The 22,657-nt window shown below is 38.4% G+C and overlaps 1 protein-coding gene across 1 annotated transcript in view; it reads left to right on the top strand.

Moving 5' to 3' along the window:
* The first annotated feature begins 22,014 nt into the window (after positions 1 to 22,014).
* The window catches only part of SENP6 (SUMO1/sentrin specific peptidase 6), a 60,109-nt gene continuing 59,466 nt past the window's right edge, over positions 22,015 to 22,657 (top strand). Inside the window, exon 1 of the mRNA XM_014949351.1 lies at positions 22,015 to 22,037. Within this exon, the coding sequence (XP_014804837.1) occupies positions 22,034 to 22,037 (4 nt within the window). The 5' untranslated portion in view covers positions 22,015 to 22,033. The remainder of the gene's footprint in view (positions 22,038 to 22,657) is intronic.

The following is a 22,657-nucleotide window of genomic DNA, read 5'->3' as shown; positions in this document are numbered from 1 at the left end:
TGACAAGTTGGGACAGGACAATATCGAGACAGAGCTTGGCTTTTCCTCACATAAAATAGCCTCAGGAATTTTTAGGCTAGTAGAATGGAAAAGGACTGCACAGCTTGCTCAATGTAAGGATTGTTTAATTGATTTAATACAGGTCACGAATGAGAAATTCTTTAAGAACTCTAACTAAAAGCATCTACAAACAAGACTAAAAGATAAGTAAAATTTGATTTTTATATCAAGATTCTTGAGAAATTTAAAGACTAAATTTGCCCTCATTTATAAAGGTGAATCAACAAGAGCTATGTGCCTGTAGAGAACGGGTCAGAATTGGCGTAAAATAGCCTCAGGAATTTTTAGGCTAGTAGAATGGAAAAGGACTGCACAGCTTGCTCAATGTAAGGATTGTTTAATTGATTTAATACAGGTCACGAATGAGAAATTCTTTAAGAACTCTAACTAAAAGCATCTACAAACAAGACTAAAAGATAAGTAAAATTTGATTTTTATATCAAGATTCTTGAGAAATTTAAAGACTAAATTTGCCCTCATTTATAAAGGTGAATCAACAAGAGCTGTGTGCCTGTAGAGAATGGGTCAGAACTAAGGCCACTACTAATAAGACAAGCCTTTGGGCTACAGGCATTGTCTGCAAAACTGGGGCATTTGAAAACTAGTTTCTTATGGATATTTTCTCTCATTATGAAGCCATCATAGCAACTGGTAAACTGAATAGGCTTTGTTATAAAAGTCCCAGGGGCCGCAGTACTCTTGGTAGAGATACACTGAGGCTGCAAATTTTGGATCTGAGGCTGGATTTCAAGCCCACTAAAGTTCATGAATAATTGGTTCCAGGAGGTAGTCCCATTCTAAACATGGGGTACATTTACAAAATTCCTAACTGGAAATGAGTGTTGAACATCATCAGGGTTTGGAGTTATTCATCTCCAGGGTTTCAACTGAGACCCATCTGCAGCTGTAAGTCAAGGCTGGATACAAATGGAGGAACTGCAGAAGAAACCTTACATTGTGTGAGTGCACTGCACTCACCATCTCTCCCCATTTTTACTGCTAAATATTCCAGAGATCATTTTAAGTGTGTATGCACTGCTACTCTGAGTTAGTAAGGTAGCAATTACTTGCGTGCTGTTACAAAAACAATATTCAACTATCATATTTTATGTCCTGTTCTTAGAGTGATACCATTAAAAGTTGTATGAGACGTTTTTACTGTGACTTGAAAACAAGAAGATGTATTGTGGTGCAGTAATACTGATTTTCACGTTATCTGCAAGGATTACTGGTGCTCTGTGCCTTTCCATCACTCCCAACTGACTACATAGTGTCATCTAGTGGTAAAGGGCTTCAGTTCTTCTGAAAACTGCTAAATTTAGATTAAAGTTTATAACTTTGGATATGTAATTGTCCAACTTGTGACTGAAAGTCAGTTTAAAATAAACTTACCCTTTAAACTTAAAGATTTTAAAGCTTATTATTATTCATTGTGATTTCAAAGTGTATCATTATCCATTTATAATAGGCACAATCAGTTATTTAGAGTTTCAGGGCAAATATATAACACCCCTTCTCACTCACAACTGATGCAAATATATTTCAGCTATTAGTGAAAGAAAGCAAAAGGTGCATAGCAAATAATTAATAATAATGTGTTTATATATTTATAACTTTTCACATTTAACACATAAGCTCCATCTGTGGAGGTCACACCACAGCATCAGTGCAGAACAGGCCACGTGGTACATGGCACCCTGTTCTACGCCCTGCAAAGCAAGCTGGATATGTAATTGTCCAACTTGTGACTGAAAGTCAGTTTAAAATAAACTTACCCTTTAAACTTAAAGATTTTAAAGCTTATTATTATTCATTGTGATTTCAAAGTGTATCATTATCCATTTATAATAGGCACAATCAGTTATTTAGAGTTTCAGGGCAAATATATAACACCCCTTCTCACTCACAACTGATGCAAATATATTTCAGCTATTAGTGAAAGAAAGCAAAAGGTTCATAGCAAAAAAATTAATAATAATGTGTTTATATATTTATAACTTTTCACATTTAACACATAAGCTCCATCTGTGGAGGTCACACCTCAGCATCAGTATAGAACGGGCCACGGGTACACGGCACCCTGTTTTACACCCTGAAAAGCAAGATGAACCACTCTTATTCTGCTGGATCCTTTATGCAAATCCTTTGGAAATAAACCCTTTTCTACCAGCCTTTAAATGTCTCACTTTTACCAGCCTCATTATCCTAAGATTGGCTTTCTGGCTTCACCATCCCTAGCTGCAGCTGTATTAGTAAATATTCCTGTGGCCAAGTGGCTCTCCTTTCCCTGCACCCAGACTGCTACTGGCCTGTGGCAACCTGAACCTTTCCCATGCACTAGCTAGGAAAATATTGCTTAGAACAAACCAAAAATTGTTGCAGGGTCTGCTCTGATAGTTCAGCAGTATGGTCCTGTGTCAGCACTAAGGCCTGTAGTTTGGATCACTTTAATTCACCAGTAAAGATGTACACTCCATTTTTTCAAAGCTGTTCTTTCAGCTACATCCATAAAGCTGAGTCTCCATTGGAGAGCTCCCCTCTCGATAGGAACGCAAAGCTCTGATGTTCTGGGAGCTGACAGGACAGTCTTGTCAGAAATAGTCTGCTGGAGTAATAAGGGATATTTTACAGCATTTAGATTGGAATGGAAATAAATAGTTCATGAATATTCCAGCAACTTTCCGCCAACCTTCTCAGGCCTACAGCATGGTTAACCACAGTTTCACAGGACAGCAAAGCTGTTTAGAGACTTCACTCAGTATTGAAATTTAGGCACCTGGAGCATGGCATGGGCATTTCCCATCTTCTTTCCAAGGTAAAACTTACAAGTGGACGTTGTCTCATAGTTCCTGTACACTAATGCAATCCTGAATGCATGAGCTACAACCAGTGCTCAGTGCTCATTCATAAGAAGTTTTCAACACTCTTGGTCTTAGATCACGATAGAAAAGCAGGTGGCTAAAATGTGTTTCCACCTGTTTTCACTGCACGACTGAGTACCATGTAAAGCACGCGGTAGCCTTTGCAGTTTGCTAATGACTTTGTAAAAACACGACAGTTCCCATTCAGTTGTGTGCCCTCTGCCTTCTTATAGAAATGTACAATCTTTTGCCATCAGATCTGTGTAACAGTGACAAAAATCCCTTCCTAAAAATTAGAAGCCAAATTATTTTTTGAACTGTAATAAACTTACTAAATATCTTACTATCATAACCTATATGCATATACTAGAAAGGTATGTATCTGTATATATCACCAAAAATTCTACGTCAAACAACACGTCCTTTTGCAACAGTATAAATGACATCAAGTCTTCTTTCACACTGTATTTGCTACGGGGTCAATATTTGAAACAATATTAAACAAAAGAATCAATCTATCCGCTGAATTAAGCTTCAAAATTAATTTTTCAATTAATTTTCCACTAATTCTAGCATAAAACTGAATTAAAAAAACACTTTCTTACCATCGCTTTTGTCACTGTTCTCCAAAAGTTTCTGGACATTATACTTTGTTACTGAATTCAAAACCAAAGAGACAGACACATCCCAAATGGTGTTTTAAAGTGCACAGGGAGTAAAAAGTCCATTCACATCCAGAAAGATTTCTTAGGAGGGCTCAGCTGAAATTCGCAAACACAGTGTGCTGAATGTCTGCCATCTGCTCTGTATCCCTGCTTAGAGTCTAGAAAATGCCTTAAAGAGTACTTTGATTCTGTTTAAGTGTGGGATGTACTGTCCACAACAACATTATGCATATTTTTCCCTTACATAATGTCCTGGATACAATGAATAAGGTCAGTACACACCAGATTTACCAGTAGGAGTAACGGCAGCATGGAATAAATATTTGGCATAATAAATACATTTCTGTTTCTCTCATTAACTATCATCATGGAACACTTAAAAACATAAGAAGTATACATAACAATTATATGAATTTAAATAATGCTGTTTTGATGTAAAAAAAAGTCAAGGCAAGCTGACATATTGTTCTTTTAAAAATAGAGCTTAAATTTCAGCAACAAGGCTTTTTAGTGCCTTTCTTTTCATCTTAGAACAATCACTACTCTGTACTTCATCCCACGTACATATGACCTGCAAACTGAGAACAGATATCTAAGGCATTTGCTTTTCTGTAACAAATCCTCACATCTGAAGTTGCATGCATATATATAGACACACACATGAAAATATATAACTGCATTTACATAATTTGTGTTTTAATCTGGCATCAGAAGTTAATATGTCAAATATTTTAGTCAAATGCCATTTCCTTTGACAGAGCTTCTACCACTATACATATATGTGTTTATACACAAATATACATATATGTAAACTTATATAAAGGATGTGGAATTACTATCTAGATTCTATTTCCTATAGTTTTCTCATACCTTAAACATCTGAGCTGAAATTTTATACATGTGCTCTCAATTTCAGCCTCAGGTTATTTTTATTTGGTTTGAGACATTGTATTTCAGCAAAAATATTCTTGCCTCCTTCCAGTAAAGATTGATGGCACCTCTGCTACAATTAACATTCTTTTGGGTGTGTGTTGCTTTTACAGTGTAAAGTCACCACTTGTTATCAAATCATAACCTTCTGAATTATCTTATTTTGCACATACTCAAGAAGCAAGTGCTTGAAACTTTGCCTGCTTATTAGAGTTTTGCAGACAGAAGATTCTGTCCGTATAGAGTAGTTTCCATGCTGGAATCCAGAAAACAAACAGTATTTTGGTGGAATTCGTCCCTGAAACTCAACTAGGCTGGCTTTCATATCATCATCTGTCTTCTTTTGATTTCTTTTCACCAAGTGACAGTGGTAACATTTCTGTTACATGTGGTCACAAGTAGAGGCCACTGATCTTTCTTCTGTCAGTAGCTTCTTAAGATATTTAAATATATTTATTATTGATTTATTTATTTTCCTAGAATCACAGGTATTAAAAATGAGACATTTTTTGGTACATAAATATGTTCTAAAACCTCTTGCTCAAAGTACTACAGTGCATATTCAGTCTAAAGCTTCTTAGCACAGGAAATATTGTCATCCTACAACCAAATTTGGCAATAATTGTAACAGAAATACCATTATTTTATTTAGCTTTATAACACACAGCAAATTAAATGGATTTCTTACTGCTTTTCTCTGGTATGAAAGCAAATTTTTCTTATTTATTTTCTAGATTCAAATTCAGGGGATCCTTCAGCAGCTCATTTGAGTCACTTGTGCTAAGTGTTTAAGGTCTTGAGCACAGCCTTGTCTTGAAAGACCTCTGAGCTGGATCACTATTCCTCTTTATATATGTAAACCTCGTGAAGCCAAATCAAACATAAATAATTTTGAACGCTGTTACTTTGAATTCAGTAAACATCAAAAAAGGAAACTTTGAACATTACTTTGCAGCAGAAAATGAATAACAAAAAAATTAGTAGAATTCACAGAAGAGAGAAAAAGGAAATAAGGAATACATTGATTTACATCCTTCAACTGCGTGGACTATTGAGTTATGCTTGCAGCAAGTAAACAGAGAGGGATGCAGTTTGAGGTAAGAATATACTGTTTGAAAAATATAGGGTAAAAGACAGAATAAAAGTTTGGTTATTTAAGAAAAGGGTTTATTTATGGAACTAAATGTCTATAGTTTTAATTTACCTTTGTAAATAAAATTTATTTTTAAGGGAAACTACACATTATTATCACGTGATTACCAGAAACTGGGAAAGAGTTAGAAGTTTCAGGAACAAGCTTTAATGAATCAAATCTTTCTCGTTTGCATTTATAAGTTATAACAGTTACAAAAGTGGCGATAGCTAATAATTTGCAGTGGCTGATTGAACACTACGTGAGTGGTGTGATAAGCAGTCTGGAAAATTCACTATACTATGATGTTGTTTAATTTTATTTCTTACATTAAAAAGTTACGAATACAATCCCACAGAGCAAGTGTTCGTTCTGTGATTGAAATATTAACATTAAAACCTCACCATTTAATATTGATAAGAAAATCAAACTGTAGGCAACAATGTATTTCAAGATTTCTCAACTGCTCAGTCCTAACACAGGTCTGCTTTTGTAGATTGCTGCTGATTGCTGGAAAAACATTATAAACTTCAACAGTACTGATCTGCCCCCTTGTGACAGATTAAGAAAAATTGTTAGATTAATAAAATCCTGGAGTCTTTACACTAAAAAATTTATTGAGAGTTCAGTTAGGCTGAAATCAAAGTTAGGCTGGCAATATCAAAGCTTCTTGATGCTGTTGTGGGAACAGAGCATCACTAAAGGCAGGCCACTAAAAATCCACTGTAACATATTCACTAAATGCCAGTCATAGAAGAGGTCTGTCATCAAATAGTGCTACATCTCCTCATGTTTTGTGCCAATTTGGCTATTAAAAAAATATAGTTCTGAAATTTTGACTTGAAAAGGTGACAAAGTAATTTCCAAGGGTAGTTGCTCTTTTATTACTGCACATACGTAGTTTAGAAAGCCAAGACTGCCTAACTATTGACATTTATAGGAGCTGTTGTTCAACTCGCTAATTAGAACACTCCCTCAAAAACTTGAAAAGAATAATTCTTCAGTTCCAACTTTATAAGGGACTGAAAAAAAATCAAAAGAATATAATCCTTTAAGTTACTTTGTAAATGACTCGTGGAAGGACAGTGTTCCGCTTTACTCTGAAGCACAGACAAGTAGTCTATAAATTCTTATGCTTTCTTAAAACTTTTTAATTATAGTCATCAAATGCATAGGTCAGCACTATAAAACATTGCCACAACAACATAATTTCATGAGATTAAAAAGTTGTGAAGAAATTTTCATTCCAGAGACAACAGAATAGAGGAGTCCTAACTAAAACTGATTAAAGGTGCTGCTTCCACAAGTAAAATGACATCCGTGTGAGGCAGGGTAAGAAAGAATTTGCTCAAAGTTCCCTGTTCCCAGGAGATAACCCAACAGTTAAGGGAAAATGTCACATAGATCTTTCCACAGTAAGTGAGGAAGCTAAAAAAAAGGGGAAAAGGGAGAATAATAGTCTGGATGAGATGACTACAGATGCTGACTGCACGAGATGAAGTTGTCAGTGAATTTACTGGAGAGGTTAACATGTCATTTTTTAAAGGCCATCTCACAGGAGAATCTCAGTCTTACTACACCCCGATGACTGCACATTACATCCTTTGCCCAGTATAGGACATCCTCTAATCTTAATTATTCTGATTGCAAGGTTAAAAATAGCTCTTATTAGTTACTTGTTACTCACACTGGTGTAACACCAAATTTTGGCGCTTCCTGTCTCGAAGATGGGACATTGTTTTCTTTAGAGTTGTCTTCTCAATCAGATCACACAGAAGAAAGAAGCAGCTACATATCTTCACCAATTCCAAGACATAATTAGATCTTTTTGGTTTAACTTATATGTGATGATCTACTCTATTATACAGTCAGAATCCTAATCAGATGCCAGGTAGACTGCGCAGCTGCAAAAAAGCAGTTATAACCTTTCTGCAGCTCTGCCTACACAATTACTTTAGACAGGCCCCAGGTCCCCCAGCCTATATTCTCTGCTGATGAGGAGATGTACACAGTAAATGTCGCTAACAAGGCTGCTAAGCAGCATGGTTAATTAGCCAGGGCCAGGCACTGAGGTGCGCACACTTTGGGTTGGGTCAGGACATTCGCAGTGTGAGGTTGTATCAGCTTCCAGCACCGGCACAGAAGGGCTGTGCCTGCTCACAGCATGACATGTAGGCATATTCTGAACATAAATCAGAGTCCAGAAACATTAGAGAACCTGCCCAGAAAAATCACTGAAGAAATGAATAAAGAATTAAATTAATCTTGAGACATTTGGTCAACGTATGGAAATATAACATCATCCAGTATTTTCCTCTTTAAGACTGGCGATGTGATTCTGGAACGCAGATAGACAGCTTGTATTTTCTGAGAAGTCTCTCAAGATACAATCTAATCAACTGGGGACTCCTACATTATCAAAATCTACACCTGGGCTAGACATCTAGATATCTTTTATAAATAATGGAAAGAAACAGGAGATTTGAAAGAGCGATTAATGTCATTCTAAAGTACATACCTAAAAATATCTCAAATGAGTCATACCTTAAAAGTGCCTATTTCTCTCTATAAAAGAGCACCAGACCTCCAGCTCAGATGTAGACTACAGTTCTGCGGTCATCTAAAGACAAGAAAGACGAATCCCACTGTCTGTGCCTATGTTTCTTTAAGTGAGGATAACTATATTTCATAATTGGTTAGGAGAATTTTAAGGTATTTGAAGCTGTGAATAGTTCAAAGGCTGACTTCTGATGGGCCAGGTAGCTATAACAGAATTTTATTTTTATAATAGCATTTATAAAAGAATTCTTACCTCTCAGGATAGGTATTTTGCGTTTATATATACATGTGAGATATTTTGTTCTTATAATACCTGGCTTCATCCACATGCTTTACAAACATCAATTAGCATTACCTGTACTATGCAGCCATTGCCTAAAACACAAACTAAGGCCAAGTGCTCATTTTCTGATTTAATTGCCCAGGTAAATTGCCCAATTCTCCAAAATATTCACCAGCTTGATTTGGATCTTCTCATGTATTCTCTCTGTATCTTTCCCCTCCCAGCTTGAGCTCTACTGTTTTCACTACTTCAGATTCCTTGTTCTCGCAATTGACAGTTGCTGTATTCAACAGCTCCTGTCTGAAACCTGAATGAAACAGTTCAACTTCAATCAAGATCTTGTATTACTGATCAATTTAAAATTGAACAAGAGTAAAACTGGGTTTTTCTCTCCCCAGCAGACTGCTGAATCTTAACTTTCTTAATGACGCATCAAAGCAACAAGAGCGGTAATATAAGTGTCAATTTATCTCATGCTGCCAGGTTAATGTACCTTGCAGCACTGACACTTCCTTGCTAATCTTTATTGTTTGGATCTATGAGAAAACAACTAATTTAAAAGTTATGTTATTGTTACAAACAGGATAATAATTATTGCACCAGAAACTCTAATTAAGAAGTAGGCATGTCTCAGACAATCATACATGGTAGATCTCTAGCAAACTAACCCTAATCTCTGCTGCAGAAAGGCATCCACAAAATTCTACCTCTGAAATGTAAATTGCCAGTTCCTGAGTTCATCTAAGATGGAAGTGGTGATTATTTCTTAAACCAGAGAGATCTGTACCAGAATGCCAGCACACTATTCCAAAATGGTTCTATGGCATCTTACACATTGACACTTCCCATGGCATTATGGCTTGCACATGTCCTGTAGGTGATCCATGTGCAGTGTAAAAGCATCAGGAAAATTTTCATTACCCAAGAAAAGCAAATGTCGATGACAAAGCTTAAATTCACCTCTTTGCACTTACCTTTGGCAGTAGGCTATTCCCTCAGGTACACAGAAATTATGGGTAACTCAACATCAGCTTTGGGACAGTTTTTGCTTATGGGTTACTACTGTTTTATAGGAATTGAAATAATATATATATATATATATATATATATATTAACCTAAGTGTTGCAAGACTAATATATTTATTTATATTAAATGCTATGACCAGTGTACTTACACATATTGGAGATGATGAATAACGGTGGAAAAACGTAGACGTTTATGAAGTTTGTAACAAACAGCTGGAGCAAAATAACAGCAGTTTGACCCATTGCCTGAGAAAAAAGAAAGGGCTTGTGAGTTTTCCAGTTGAAAATAATGCTTATGTTCACTATATTTGTAAATTTCTACTCTAGCAGAATAATCCGTAACACAGTGTCTGTATTTAACTGGTTTCATTACACAGACACAAATGTATTTCTACACTTGGCTGAAGGTATTTCCTCCTCCCTTTACCTGACCAGCACAAGAAGCCGAACCAGAGAAGAGGGTGAGGCCAGAAGCCTTTCTTTGAGGGATGGCGGTATTTACCTGGTGAAGTGAGGCCACACCTTGCGGGTTTGGGGCCCTCCACCTCTGGGAAGTGCCCATGAAGGGGCAAAGAGCCATCATGGCCCACAGGCAGAGCCAGGCCGGCCTCTGCCCGGGCTCTGCCAACAGGGAGGCTGAGGGGAGAATGAAGCCGGTGGGTGCTGAGGCTGGAGTGGAGGTGGTGGGGGCTGAGGGGGAGTGAAGGTGGTGGGTGCTGAGGTGGGTAGTGAAGGTGGTGGGCGCTGAGGTGGGTAGTGAAGGTGGTGGGCACTGAGGTGGGTAGTGAAGCTGAGAGGCGCTGAGGGGGAGGTGGCGGTTGGCCGTTGAAGCAGCAGCTGGTTGGTGAAGGAGCAGTTGGTTGTGAAGCGGCAGTTGGGGTTGTGGCAGCTGGGATGACCGTTAGGGCGACCGTTGGGGCGACCATTGGGCAGGCCCGGGCAACTGCCCAAGTCCCTGCACTGCCAGCTCTGCCCCGGCAGCTGCAGGCCCTTCTGTGGGCTCTGGAAAAGGGAGCTGGTCAGGAGGTACCTCAGGAAACCTCACCAGAAGGTTCCCCCCGACAGGTGACTGGTATTTCTGGAGCAGACACATCTTTTTTGGCTCTTCCCACACGTCAAAGCTTTTCCTTCCTCACCGCACGCATGGACCATTCCCTTGGCAACCCAGGAAAGATGTTTTGGGGCCCCGTGTCAAAATCTGCTTTCTCCAGGCAGTCGCTACAAGCCTGTAAGTAACCGCGCGTGAAATTTAAAAAAATAACCAACCTAAAAGCTGGTAAGAAAACAACACTTTTGCCTGTGGAGCCTCAGGGCTAATGAGGTCCTTGTCTCAGGATGCAGTTAGTTCAAGCGTATGGCGTTCCTCCCACCCCAGCCAGTGCTGATGGTTGGGTGCTGGTCTCCTGGCGAGGGAGAAGCTGCAGTTATTCCTGTCTTGGGTGTGGAAATAATATGCTGTTGTCTGTGAACTTTGTAATGTAGGTTAAAGGGCTATTGACCCACTCTCGAGAATGTTTTGAACTGTTTCAACTAAGAGGGCAAGTTGGTAAGAAGGTCAAATATTCTTGTTGCTACTCCGTTTATTTAAGAGAATTTGCAAGGCTCTACTTCCCCAGGTGTAAGAGGACTTAGATAACTTCGAGTTCCCCTGTTCATAGCATCAGAAACTGTTTCAGCCACTGCTCTGACATGTAAGTCTTGACTTCTAATTGTGGTCACATACTCGTACTCTTCAAACTCTCAAGCTTTTTTTTCCCATTAGGTTTCTATTTGTTGTTTACTTATTCTCATCTGTTTCCCCACTTTGCCTTCCTGAACTGCATCTAGATGAAAGCTTTTCATTCAGAGCATTCAGATCCCTAGGATCTCATGAATTTGCTGTTTCTTTGGGTGAAAAAAAAAATCTTAACTTTCTCTCACTACTGTATTTTATGAAGGCTTACAATTAAATGTGCTACTTAACAAAGTTTAATCCAGCACAGCACAATATGATTGCTGCCCTGAAATAACCCTGTGAGAAAGAGGATATTAGTTGAATAGTTCCTCATTATTACTTCTCTGGGGAACTGTTCAATATTTCAGACTGTTACCCACTGTTATTTGGACACATTGTCTCATTGTTGTCTATATATTATTACGGGAAAGCAGATACTTGTGCTTTGCCAGTCACCTAATTGTTGAGTGTCAGATTTCCTCCAAGCTAACCGTGGTTGAATGCCAGCAGTATGCACCTGTTTTGCTTCTAACAGCCGTCAGAACATTAACCAGGTCTTCTCTGTAGGTCTGTTTTACAAAGAAACTGAATATGGAAAATGTATTCTGCAGCCCAATTGTGGAAATAGGTAACATTTCTCTCTCTTGTGTCAGGAGTGTTTTTTTCAATGTTATTCCTTGTTTTTATTCATCATGTTACTCTCATTTTAAAATCCTCTCCAAATTAACTGCTTGCCATCTGGTTTGCCAGAGTTTTGTATCAATGTCATATAAAACACTTCCAATTCCAAACATACATTTCAAGGGTATAGATAAATTTCCAGGGATCTCAACTTTGTCACCTTGATCTAGATCTAACAAAAATTTAGGGTTTGATTACTTTTGAGCTGTAGTGCCTAACCCAGCATTCAGATGTAGAAATCAAAGCTCATGAGCTGGAAGTACCTTATCCAACTCCTGTAAAGACAGATTCCTAGGTTCTCTGAGACAGTCCTCTATCAAAAATGTCACAGCTGAAGAATGTAAGGTGCTGAATCAATGTTAACTCATTCTGCTGGTTCAAATGCACACACGCAGATGAAGTTAAGTTCTTCCAACAGTCTTTATATATAAATCAGGTATCATTGGCTGCATCATTTTAATATTAGGTCAAATAAGGTACCATTTGTCTTTCTGCAGTCAGTGTTAACCCGGAATAATCACAGGACTATTTCTGTATCTACTCAAAAGAGATGGCCTGTGTCGTCCTATCTAATCCAGAACAAATTTGTATCGTCAAGTGAACATGAAGTCATGGATTTAGACCTTGATATCAGTGTAGTCTGGGGAAACTCCTGAATCTAACCCCTAAGACGCATGAAGTATTCAGCAATGTCTGAAAATCTCATTCCTTTTTCTTGTACAATACAGCTTGGATTTGTCCTACTTTAAGCAATAAATTGGGCTAGGAAGGAATCTTGACTGGTTTCTCCAGACCAGAGTAAGATAGGCAGAAGGCAAATCTCATCTCAAGAGGAGACTAAATCATCCTCTGGAGATGCTCTTCCACGTCCCTAAATTGTAGAGAAATTGTAGAGGTATATAAACCTTTGGCCCCTTTATTTAAGGGCTTACAGTTAACTGGATAATTTCGGGCTCTGAAGTCTGACCAAAGTCTGCCTCTTTTGAGTTCCCATATGTTTTTACACAGCTGCCTACACTGGAAAATAATCACTTAAAACTGAAGAGTATCCTCGCATTATTTTTTAAGAAATGCCAACAATTTTCATCCCATAATTATTTAGTCTTTATATTTTCCATATATTCAGGGAAATAGATAATTGGAAAACTAAAAACATGCCAAAAAATCACTTGCAGTCAGGATTTATGTTAATGATGTTGTAATATCATGTTGAAGCTGACATGAAAATTTCTTCTAGTATTTATATACATACAGTACCTCTACAAGCCACACTGTTTTAATTTCCTTTGAAGACATATATATAATTTTGTAAGTCCTTGTGCAGTTAAGTCACCTATTAAACTGATGTTCTATTTATGGAATAATACAGCACATTCTCTAGCAATATGTGGTCATGTAAAAAAGACCCTATCACACAGACACAGGAGGAGATAGAGTAAGGTTGCTATGGGAACTTAGCTCTAAATGGTCTGGCTTTTGTTGGCTAAAAATCTCAAACATTGTGTTGCATTAATTATGTTTTTGTTGAGGTTCTTTGCACTGAGTATGAAATTTGTTGGATTGCTGCTTCAGTCTTACATGTATGTATGCAACATTTTTAGAAACAAAATGACCTGTGTGAGCTCATACAAGAAGAGAAGAGTGTATTTTATTACCAAAGTGAATTATGGCACTGAAGAAAATATAGCCAAGAAATAGGGACAAGATTTTCTTTTTATTCATCTCGCTAAATTTCAGCTATCCCTATCCTCAGTTAGTGAATATGGCTCCTGGATCCTAACTAATATAGCAGAGCAGCAGCGGGAGAGAGCCACAACAAAAGGCAGGAATGGGGTGGCAATTGTGGAAGAAAAGGGCTAGAGAGATCTCTGTTGGAAGCATGTGAGGGATTTTGGTCCTGAGAGAGTAGGTGGAAAGAAGCTGAAAACAGGAACTGAATGAAAGGAAAAGTCAGAGAGAAAGATTTTAGGGAAGTCTGAGGGGAGGGAAGAATTTTAGCACTGACAGACAAGAAGTTGAAGGACTGCATTTAGTGCAGGAGCCACAGGGAGAAGTGAGAAAGAAACTCTGAAAACAAGGTCTGTCTGGGGAGGAGGAGAAGATGGTAGCTGATGGGTTGCAATTAAATAAAGTGATGAGGACTGTCATAGAACTCAAAATACCCTCAAATTATGAAAACATTTTTAATTGGGTCCTATAAATTAGGAAACACAAAAAAAAAAATGTAACATAGTTTCTTATAGGTAGGATATATATTGTTCTAAGGCCACTTCAAATCTTCCCCTGTATGAAAGCAACAAAGTTTCACGCAGTAAGAAAGGAAGCATTCTACAGCACTGAATTCCTCCCCGATACATTTCCAGTGTTACTTGATCATTTTCCTCTTGGAAAACTACTTAAGGGTAATGAATAAGATTTAATTTTCCTTTCTTTAAATTATATTACCTATTCTTAAGAAGATTATGTTTCATTTGCTGAATTTTCCATAGAATGATTACAATCTTTATTCATCCTTATGGGTGGTACGGAGTCTGGAATTTTTACAGTGAAAACTGATACCGCACTTTAAAACCTTTCTATGCTGAAAAACAATACATTTAGCTTCTATACTACAAGGCAGCAAACAGGACAGACATTAATAATAGGTCAGCTCTGCTTCAAACAGCCTCATATGGTAACTGTAATTTAAACAGCCTCCTAAAATTTCACATTGTTTTAGCAACCATAAATCCTCAGTCAAAGTACACATATCTTCAAACTGATGGAAAACTGATTAGTTTTGATGTCTTTGTTTTGTTTAAAAGTACAGCAAATAGTGCTTGTGATCTACGTACCTTTTATAGAAAATTACAGAATTCAATATATTAAAGTAAGCAAATTTAATCACAAATTACAGGGTTTTCTCAAGAAGAAATAGAGATGAATATCTTCATAATATTAAAAGGAACAATATCTTTCTTCTGAGCACTAAATAGTCTGAGTAATAGCCTCACATATGTTCACAATACGCTTACACACTGCTGTGGACCTCACGCTCCCAGAAAACACAAATAACTACCAAAGAGAACCTCAAGAATTTTTCACAGAAAAAGGGGTGAACCATCAAACCCAGTCTAATTCACTCCTGTAAAAATCTGCAGGCCAATCCCATCCCAGCCGTGCTCACAGGAGTTAACATCCCCTTAGCTTGTGGCAAAATCAGCCGCGATACTGGTGACATTTTTATGTGACATGAGCGTGTTATTACATGGGATCCAACGATTTCTGACAGGGCTCAAGAGTGGTGGCAGCTATTCCCTGACCCTGCTGTCTCCTCGCCTCTTGGCCTCCTACTTTTAACAGCTGCATGTGACTACTTAAGGAACGTGACCTGATGGTACCCATTAGGAATAATACCCCAATGACATCCAGGCCCATCCCAGTTTTATACATGCAGCTAATGATAAGGATGATATGTGCCTGGAATGAATCAAAGACAGGGAGATAATGACTGACACTGTCATATATCAAAGAGCATAAAGACTTGGAGAATCTTTAAAGTTAAAATAAATGCCTGTGATAGGCCACTTTATTTACTGCGACAGCTTGTTAACAAATACTGCAGAGCTCAGAATTCACTGTGAGTTAGAACATCCCACCCACTGAGATGTCCTTATACAGCAGAACTCTGAGCACATGAGACAACTCGCATTTCTTTAACCTCCCCCGTCTCAGAGCTCATATTGCTTATACCAATCAGAGCTCTCTACAGTCTATATCAGGGCTGAAGCTCTACTCCATCAATATTTCTTATCTCTTCTTTCATAGGGATTACACAGGGGCTAGTTTGGTTATCTATACAATTCTGGAGAAAATTTCCATCTTGCCTTGAGCCACATCCCACCATTTGACAATTACTATCTGTATAACTGAGTATTTCCTGTGGACCAGTGCTGTTAGTATATACTTCCATTAAAGAATGTAAATGCCATCTTTAAAAATAGCAGTGGACATCCTCATCCTTCTAACAGAGAAAATACTGTCCCAGAATGACATTTCTCATCTTGTGGAAAAGCGGAAAATGACTGAGAAAAGCAAAGAACTTTGGAATTCTACCCGGATATGAAAGTCTTCTTACACATCTCGTATTCCAGTCTTCTGAGAATCACTGGAAAGCTCTGATGTCACACTACAGTTTTGTCCATCTTTGTTGGAATAGTTGGCATGCAGGATAAATGGATAGACACAGCAGGTGACACTGACTCTAGTAAGTCATTTGTCACTGTCCCTTATGACTTCTTAAAACTGAACCTGGAAACAGGCAAGAAAAAGAAGAAAAGAGCAGTCTCAGCATTTCACTGACAGCCCAAGAGGGGCACTTGATCCTACACAGGTTTATCCCAGCGATGATTCTACCTTTATTTTCACTGCCAGACCACGGGTGTTGCAAGCACCTGACAAGTGGTTTGGTTAAGGACAGGATTAGAGTACAAAGTGATCTGGATAAATTAAAATGTGTAATTAAAATTACTTGTGAAGACAAGTAAAAAACCATACACTTTAGAAGGAGAAATCAAATTAAGAAATCCAAAATGAGATCTAGTTGACTAGAGAACAACAGTACAGAAAAGAACTTGGGATTTATATTGGACTACAAATTGACCAGGATCTAACTGTGATTTTGTTGAAAAATATTTTAGGATATATTAATAATATATCAGGATGTATTTTTAAAAAAATGCAGCATGTCAGAAGACAGTCATTCTGCTTTATTCAGCTTTGGAGAGACCTACATTAGTACTGGATCCGGTTTTGAATGCCCCACTTTAAAATACAGACAAGTTAAAGAGACTCCAGAGAGATTAAAAATAATAAATGAAGGAAGATTGAAGGAACTGCAGAAGAAAAAAGACTGAGAAACACAACAGCAATCTCCCAGTATAGAAAAGAGCACAATGAACTCTAATTCAGGTAGAAAAAGAAACTTATTTGTAGAGATTATTTAGGTTAATATGGGCAAAAACTGCAACCTTTTTAATTCATTATCTGTGGAGACTGAAGATCAGTCTTAAACTGAGATTCCTAAGGGCATGTGCCAATGGCAATTTAAATCATTACAACTTAACTCTATGCAGAAGGAGAAATGAAACAATCCCTTTGCATCTTTCAAATCCTGTATTGCACGGATTCTACTCTTTGCAGTATGGCCATTCCTACATATGCTTGACTGGTTCTGCTCCCAGATGAGAGTGAGTACACACTGAACCACAGAAGTACACAGGCAGGAGCACATCCTTGGACACAAACCTGACCTTTTTTTTTTTGCTTTTCTATATATTTTTGCTTGTATGTGTATGGGTTATTATTTGCCTTTTTATATGCCTTTGATGTAGTTTATTTTTATAAACATGATTCAGATACATACAGAAGTTTCCTACATAAAACACATCATAAATTTTGCTAAAATTGCACTGACACTTAAGTATTCTTAAAGCTTTAGAGAAACAGGCATGTAATGAAAGAGGCAGGGGAAAGGTGATCCTCCTCTAAGATATGTGACCCTGCTGAAACCATTTCAATTAGGTATTTTCTGTTTATTATTTGCATTTGTTTAAATGAGATATCTCTACTAACATAAAGATCTTGAGGCTAGTCATTATTGAGAAAGTATCTCCAAGGATTTCAGATACAAAACAGAGTCTCCTTTTCTGATGGGTGTGAGACCATTGCAAAGTAAGACCATCTGCAATTAGCTGGCAATTAAGAACATGTATTTCTTTCCATGTGTGATTGTAGGAGTGACTTCTGTTAAACTTCATACAAAAAAAAACCATTGTTTAACATTGTTTAAAAATACTTTAGAAGTTGACTTAGACATATTTCTCATTGATTTGAAAAGCAGAAAAAGCAAGACAGGGTCTGACCCAGCACATATCTGCAGAGTGTGTTTTGCATGCTGGGTGTTTTCGGACTGACATGGCTGACATGCCTTAAGTAACAGTCTAAGTCTTGCTGTGCTTTTATTTTATTTTTATTGTGGCAAAAAAAGCCCCTATTATTTTATTTTCCTGATTACATAGTCTTTGGTTTTAATATTTCAGGTTGTAGATGCATTCATTATATTCATTTTGTTAGTAGATGAAAGACTATTGTGACTATGTCACGCTATTTAATGTTGACAAATGGAACATTTTCTATTCTCCCTCCTTTACATGTGTTAAAACTTCTGCCCTTATTAGTAAAATGATGAAAGAGTTACGCTGAAAGACAGACAACAAATTTATACTGTTGCCTAATCATCAAGCTTGGATTGCAATCAATAAATGTATTTCATCAGTCTGTATTCAAAACCATATTGCCATTAGAGTGCCACCATAACAATATTAAGATAAAAGGAAAAGTTTATTTCAGATTAACAACAGAGTTGCTTCAGGATGAAAAGTGCACCAAAATATACAGAAATATCTTTTATACAGACATTTTTAATATACACAGGGAAATATATTCTAAGTATCTTAGATCTGACATATTCTCTTGAGCCTTTTAATGCTTACAAAACTACTATCAACAGTTTTGCTTTTCTTTGGTTAAAGATCAATCTTTGCCTCAAAATGTGGCATAAAATAATTACTCAATGTACATTACTAAGGAATAATTAAAAATACATCAGCTTATCCCAAATTTTTTAGGATGAAATATTTTATATTTGATTTATATTGGTCATTTCTTCTTTAGTCTGATCCCATGCATACATTTTAAATCATTCTCTTTTATAAAGTTTTACTTTTTCTCATTATCATAATTATTCTTCTATTTAGAAGAGGTCACTGATGTAATGGTTCTGGGCTGAGCACCAAATTCTGTTATTTTTTTTCTACTAGAAAAAATAGCCTTCCAGGTGCAGAAAGAAACATTTATTTCCAAAAGTAGTATCTAATGCTGCGTTGTGGCTAACGAGACTGACGCTTCTATCAATCACTCTTTTGTATCTATAAATCTCACTCGGATGCTTAATGAGTCATAATTGTTTTAGCCCAGCACAGTTGCCTGATCTCAACGTACAAGAAGAGAACTTAAAGATTTAAAGCAAAGCTGTTTCTGTGTGAATGGTTATAATGCAGTCATGGCTAAGGCAGTGCAGCAGGTACTTAAGCAACAGCCATGACAATGAAAACGGGATTTTTCTGTTCAAAATGTTTGTGACAGTAGCAGGAAACCTAACAGGTATTTGTTTATTATGGTTATCCTCCAACAATAATATTGCATTTTGAGTAGGCTGATCAGATTTAAAAAAACAGGTGTCCTTCAAGGAAGGAATTAAGGAAACATTTTAGACAAAGTCCTGATGGTTTTAGGCAGCCCGTAGTTATTTACTACCTACTCAGCAAGCTATCTTTGACACTAAAATTTAACAAAACACTTTTCCACATCTTGATGTAGCATTATAAGTCCTAACACACAGAATGGTTAGGACTCTTCCATTTGGGAGTACCATTCTGTTTGGAAAGTTCCTGAAGAGTTAACTATAGTATGTGAGCTATCCTGGAATATGAGGTAAAAAACTCCCAAAGTTAAAACACGAGCTTTAATAGCAAGAACAAGGCATTGCAAGCACAAGAAATAAATCTGATTCTGCTTTAACAATGCACAGAGAAAAAAAAAGGGAACAGGTCATGAGGACAGCAACAAAACTGTTTTATTTTTTAACAAAGGACAGATTGTACATCATTAATACATTCAAGGAACAATTCTAAGAACATCGGTGGAAAATAATTCAACCCATAACCATCATTTTCTGAAAGGTGGGACGTTTAAAAAGCATTGATTTATAGACTGTAGAATGGGTTCATGGGTTGTAAACAACAACAAAATTATTCAAAGTGCCTATAAATTCCCTTAAACTTCTATATGCAATTTATGTAGCAGTAAAGAAAATTAAGTAATGATGTACACTAACACAGAAGCTGCCAAATTGCAATCTGAACTGAACCTTGTTCCTTAAGTAACGAAATATTGTCTCTATGAAGTAGCCACCCTCATTTTGTTGGCCAACCTTAAAAACCATCGAGGAAACAAGAAGTGATTGGAAAGAATCAGAAACACAAAGAAAAAAATATGTATTTTTTCCATAATTTCTCTACTGCATCATCTAAGCCATGTTTATTAATAACAATTTTTTTACTGGGGAAAAAGAAGTTAAAAGCAGATTTCTAAGATAAAACACAGGTTGTTCATCGTTGCCTAACGAAGTGATCAGCTTTTGATTCCACGCAGCGCGGTGCCACCAGCGCTGGGCACACGCATGTGTCTGTGAATTTGGGATCTCAGACCATGTCCTGTCATTGTCAACTTGTAGCAGCTGCTGAAGGCCAGGCAGGAACCATCTGACCATTGCAGCCCCGGGCTCTTACTCCCTGAACACAATCAACGTTTTGGCTGGGCAGAGAAAGCAAAACTCAGTAAGTTCTGTATGATTTTCCTCAGCAGAAAGGGGAATGCTGATTTTCTCTTTCTCATGGATCACTCTGTTACTTCCTATACGTGAAGAAAATCCTCTGGTTCTAAGCAAAGTTAAGAGGATGCTGAAAAGATTTTGTACGACTTGAGTGCCATCAGTATCCCATTCCCTCACAAATACTTCTCAAATGAAGAAAAAAACCTACTTGAAGGCTGCAAATAGATTACTAATAAAAGCTTAATGAAAAATAAATGAACAAGAGATTTGACTACATACTATTCTCTTGCATCCTTCAAGAGCTTCAAAGTATAGGAAAGAAAGAACACTGCAGTGAGATGGAATTTTGGGGCAGCTCTTCTCCATAAGAGTAGATGTTAAATTATCCATCAAAAAGTTTAAAACCAACCATGCATCTAGCTGAATATTAACAACTTCTTCCCTTGCCATTTCTACTTTAAAAGGTATTTTAATCTATGCTGTGCCTCAGTTCACTGAAAATGAGACTATGAAGCTATATTTGATGCCTTGACTTGATCAACTAAAGCACACCACTGTGTACCAAACTTTTACTCAAATAACTCATAATCCTTAGCTTTTAAAAAATTGTGAAGACTTGGGTAGACCTGAGCCAGCCTGGTCTCAGCTGGCAAGAGGAGCTTTTTTTTGTGGATTAATGCTGTAACCCCCGCAGTAAACCCTCTGTCTGAACAATGCCCTTCTGAGAGGGCATTTTTTTAAAAATTGGATTCTAGATTTCCTTTTTACTGGTTTTGTTTGTTTTTTAATATTAGGTTTCTATTAAACATATGGTCTTCTGGTTTCTGTATAATTAGCTTGCACCGATTTTTCCTAATTGTTTCCTGTTAATTACTAATGAAACAAGAGTATTTTGTGATCTTTCAGAAAAAAAGTCTTTTTTCAAAGGAGATTTTGAAGATGTAGATATGTAGGTTTGCCAGCTTTTGGAATTCTTTCTAATTGCTCGTTAGCTGTGGTGGTGTGAGGTAGCATTCGGGGAGTAGTCTCACGTCCCTGGTGTGTCTTCTCCCAGGCCAGCTCTGCTCAGCTTTGTTACCTCTGGCTTGTATTTTTAAACACATTGGGCTTATGAAGATGGTTGGTGTCCATACAGAAAATACAGGAACGAAAATAACAAATTTAGGAGGCTTAAAGGAAAACAAAGAGTTTTCCTCTCTCTAGTTTTTAATTTTCATATGCACCGGGTACTTGAACTTACCAAATTTAGGACTTTAGTCTACAAACTCAAAATTTTAAGTTCAAGCGTTTTTGGAGGCTCACTTTTCAGGAATTAGCCATTTTAGAAACTATGTTAAATTAGACATAGAAATTTCCTGATTCTGCAGTAAAAGTGGGGTCAGGAGAATCCAGGTGAAGGAACCTGTCCATGAAAGGAATATCTAATTTTCACTAACTGTAGACTGTCAGAATTTACTTTTCAGTTTTAAAGGATGCAGAGTTTTAGTACTTAGGCTTCACAAGAAAGCTTTTCAAAATGTAAAACGTTGCGTGTTAAAAAAAAAGGATTTTTTAATTTTAAAAGTCAAATGTATCCGAGGCCATGACTTGCAAATTCTGTACAGTTGGCTTGGCAACGCTGTAGGCTTTGCAGAACCATCAGGTTTTGGATTTAAATGCGCCTTGATGTGTCCACAGAGGATTTCGCGATGGGTAAGACGGGGCCAGACCTTCGTGGCCTTTGGCCCGAGCGTGAGCCCGGCGAGGCCCAGGGGCCCCGTCCTGCGCCACGGGCTGCCGCGGCCCGGGAGGTTCATTCATTTCACGCCGCCACATCCACCTCCTCACCTCCCGAAAGCGGAGAGGGGGAGCGGGAGAGCCGGCGGCACCGCCGGGCGCGGCCCTGCTGCGGCCATTTTAGCGTCTCGGGGCCGGGGAAGCCGGCGGCCCCCGCTGCGGACCGGGGGGGTCCGGGCAGGGAAGCGGCGGCGAGGCCCCGCCGCGCCGTTGATGGAGGAGAGGGGCGGCAGAGCGGCGCGCACCGACTCCTCGTCCTCCCCGTGCGCTCGCAGGCGCCTCCGGCGGAGTCCCGGCCAGGCCCCTCTCCCCCGCCGGGCGCCATCGGCGGCTGTTGGGCCGGGCCCGGCCGCCAACCGCTCGGGGGGCTGCTGGTGGCGGACGGGCTGAGGGAGGAGCGGGCGCGCTGCCGCCACCGCCGCTTCCTCCTGCGCGGGGGCCGGAAGGGAGCGCGGCCCGGGCCCGCCGTGCGCGCTGAGTGGGGAGCGGGAGGAGAGGAGAGGGCCGGGCCTCGGCGGCGCCGCCGCCGCTGCGGG

This window comes from Calidris pugnax, unplaced genomic scaffold (genome assembly GCF_001431845.1).
Source record: "Calidris pugnax isolate Ruff unplaced genomic scaffold, ASM143184v1 scaffold132, whole genome shotgun sequence".
Taxonomy (NCBI): Eukaryota; Metazoa; Chordata; class Aves; order Charadriiformes; family Scolopacidae; genus Calidris; species Calidris pugnax.
Note: the sequence above shows the minus strand (reverse complement) of the source record. Positions and strands in the feature narration are given on the sequence as shown.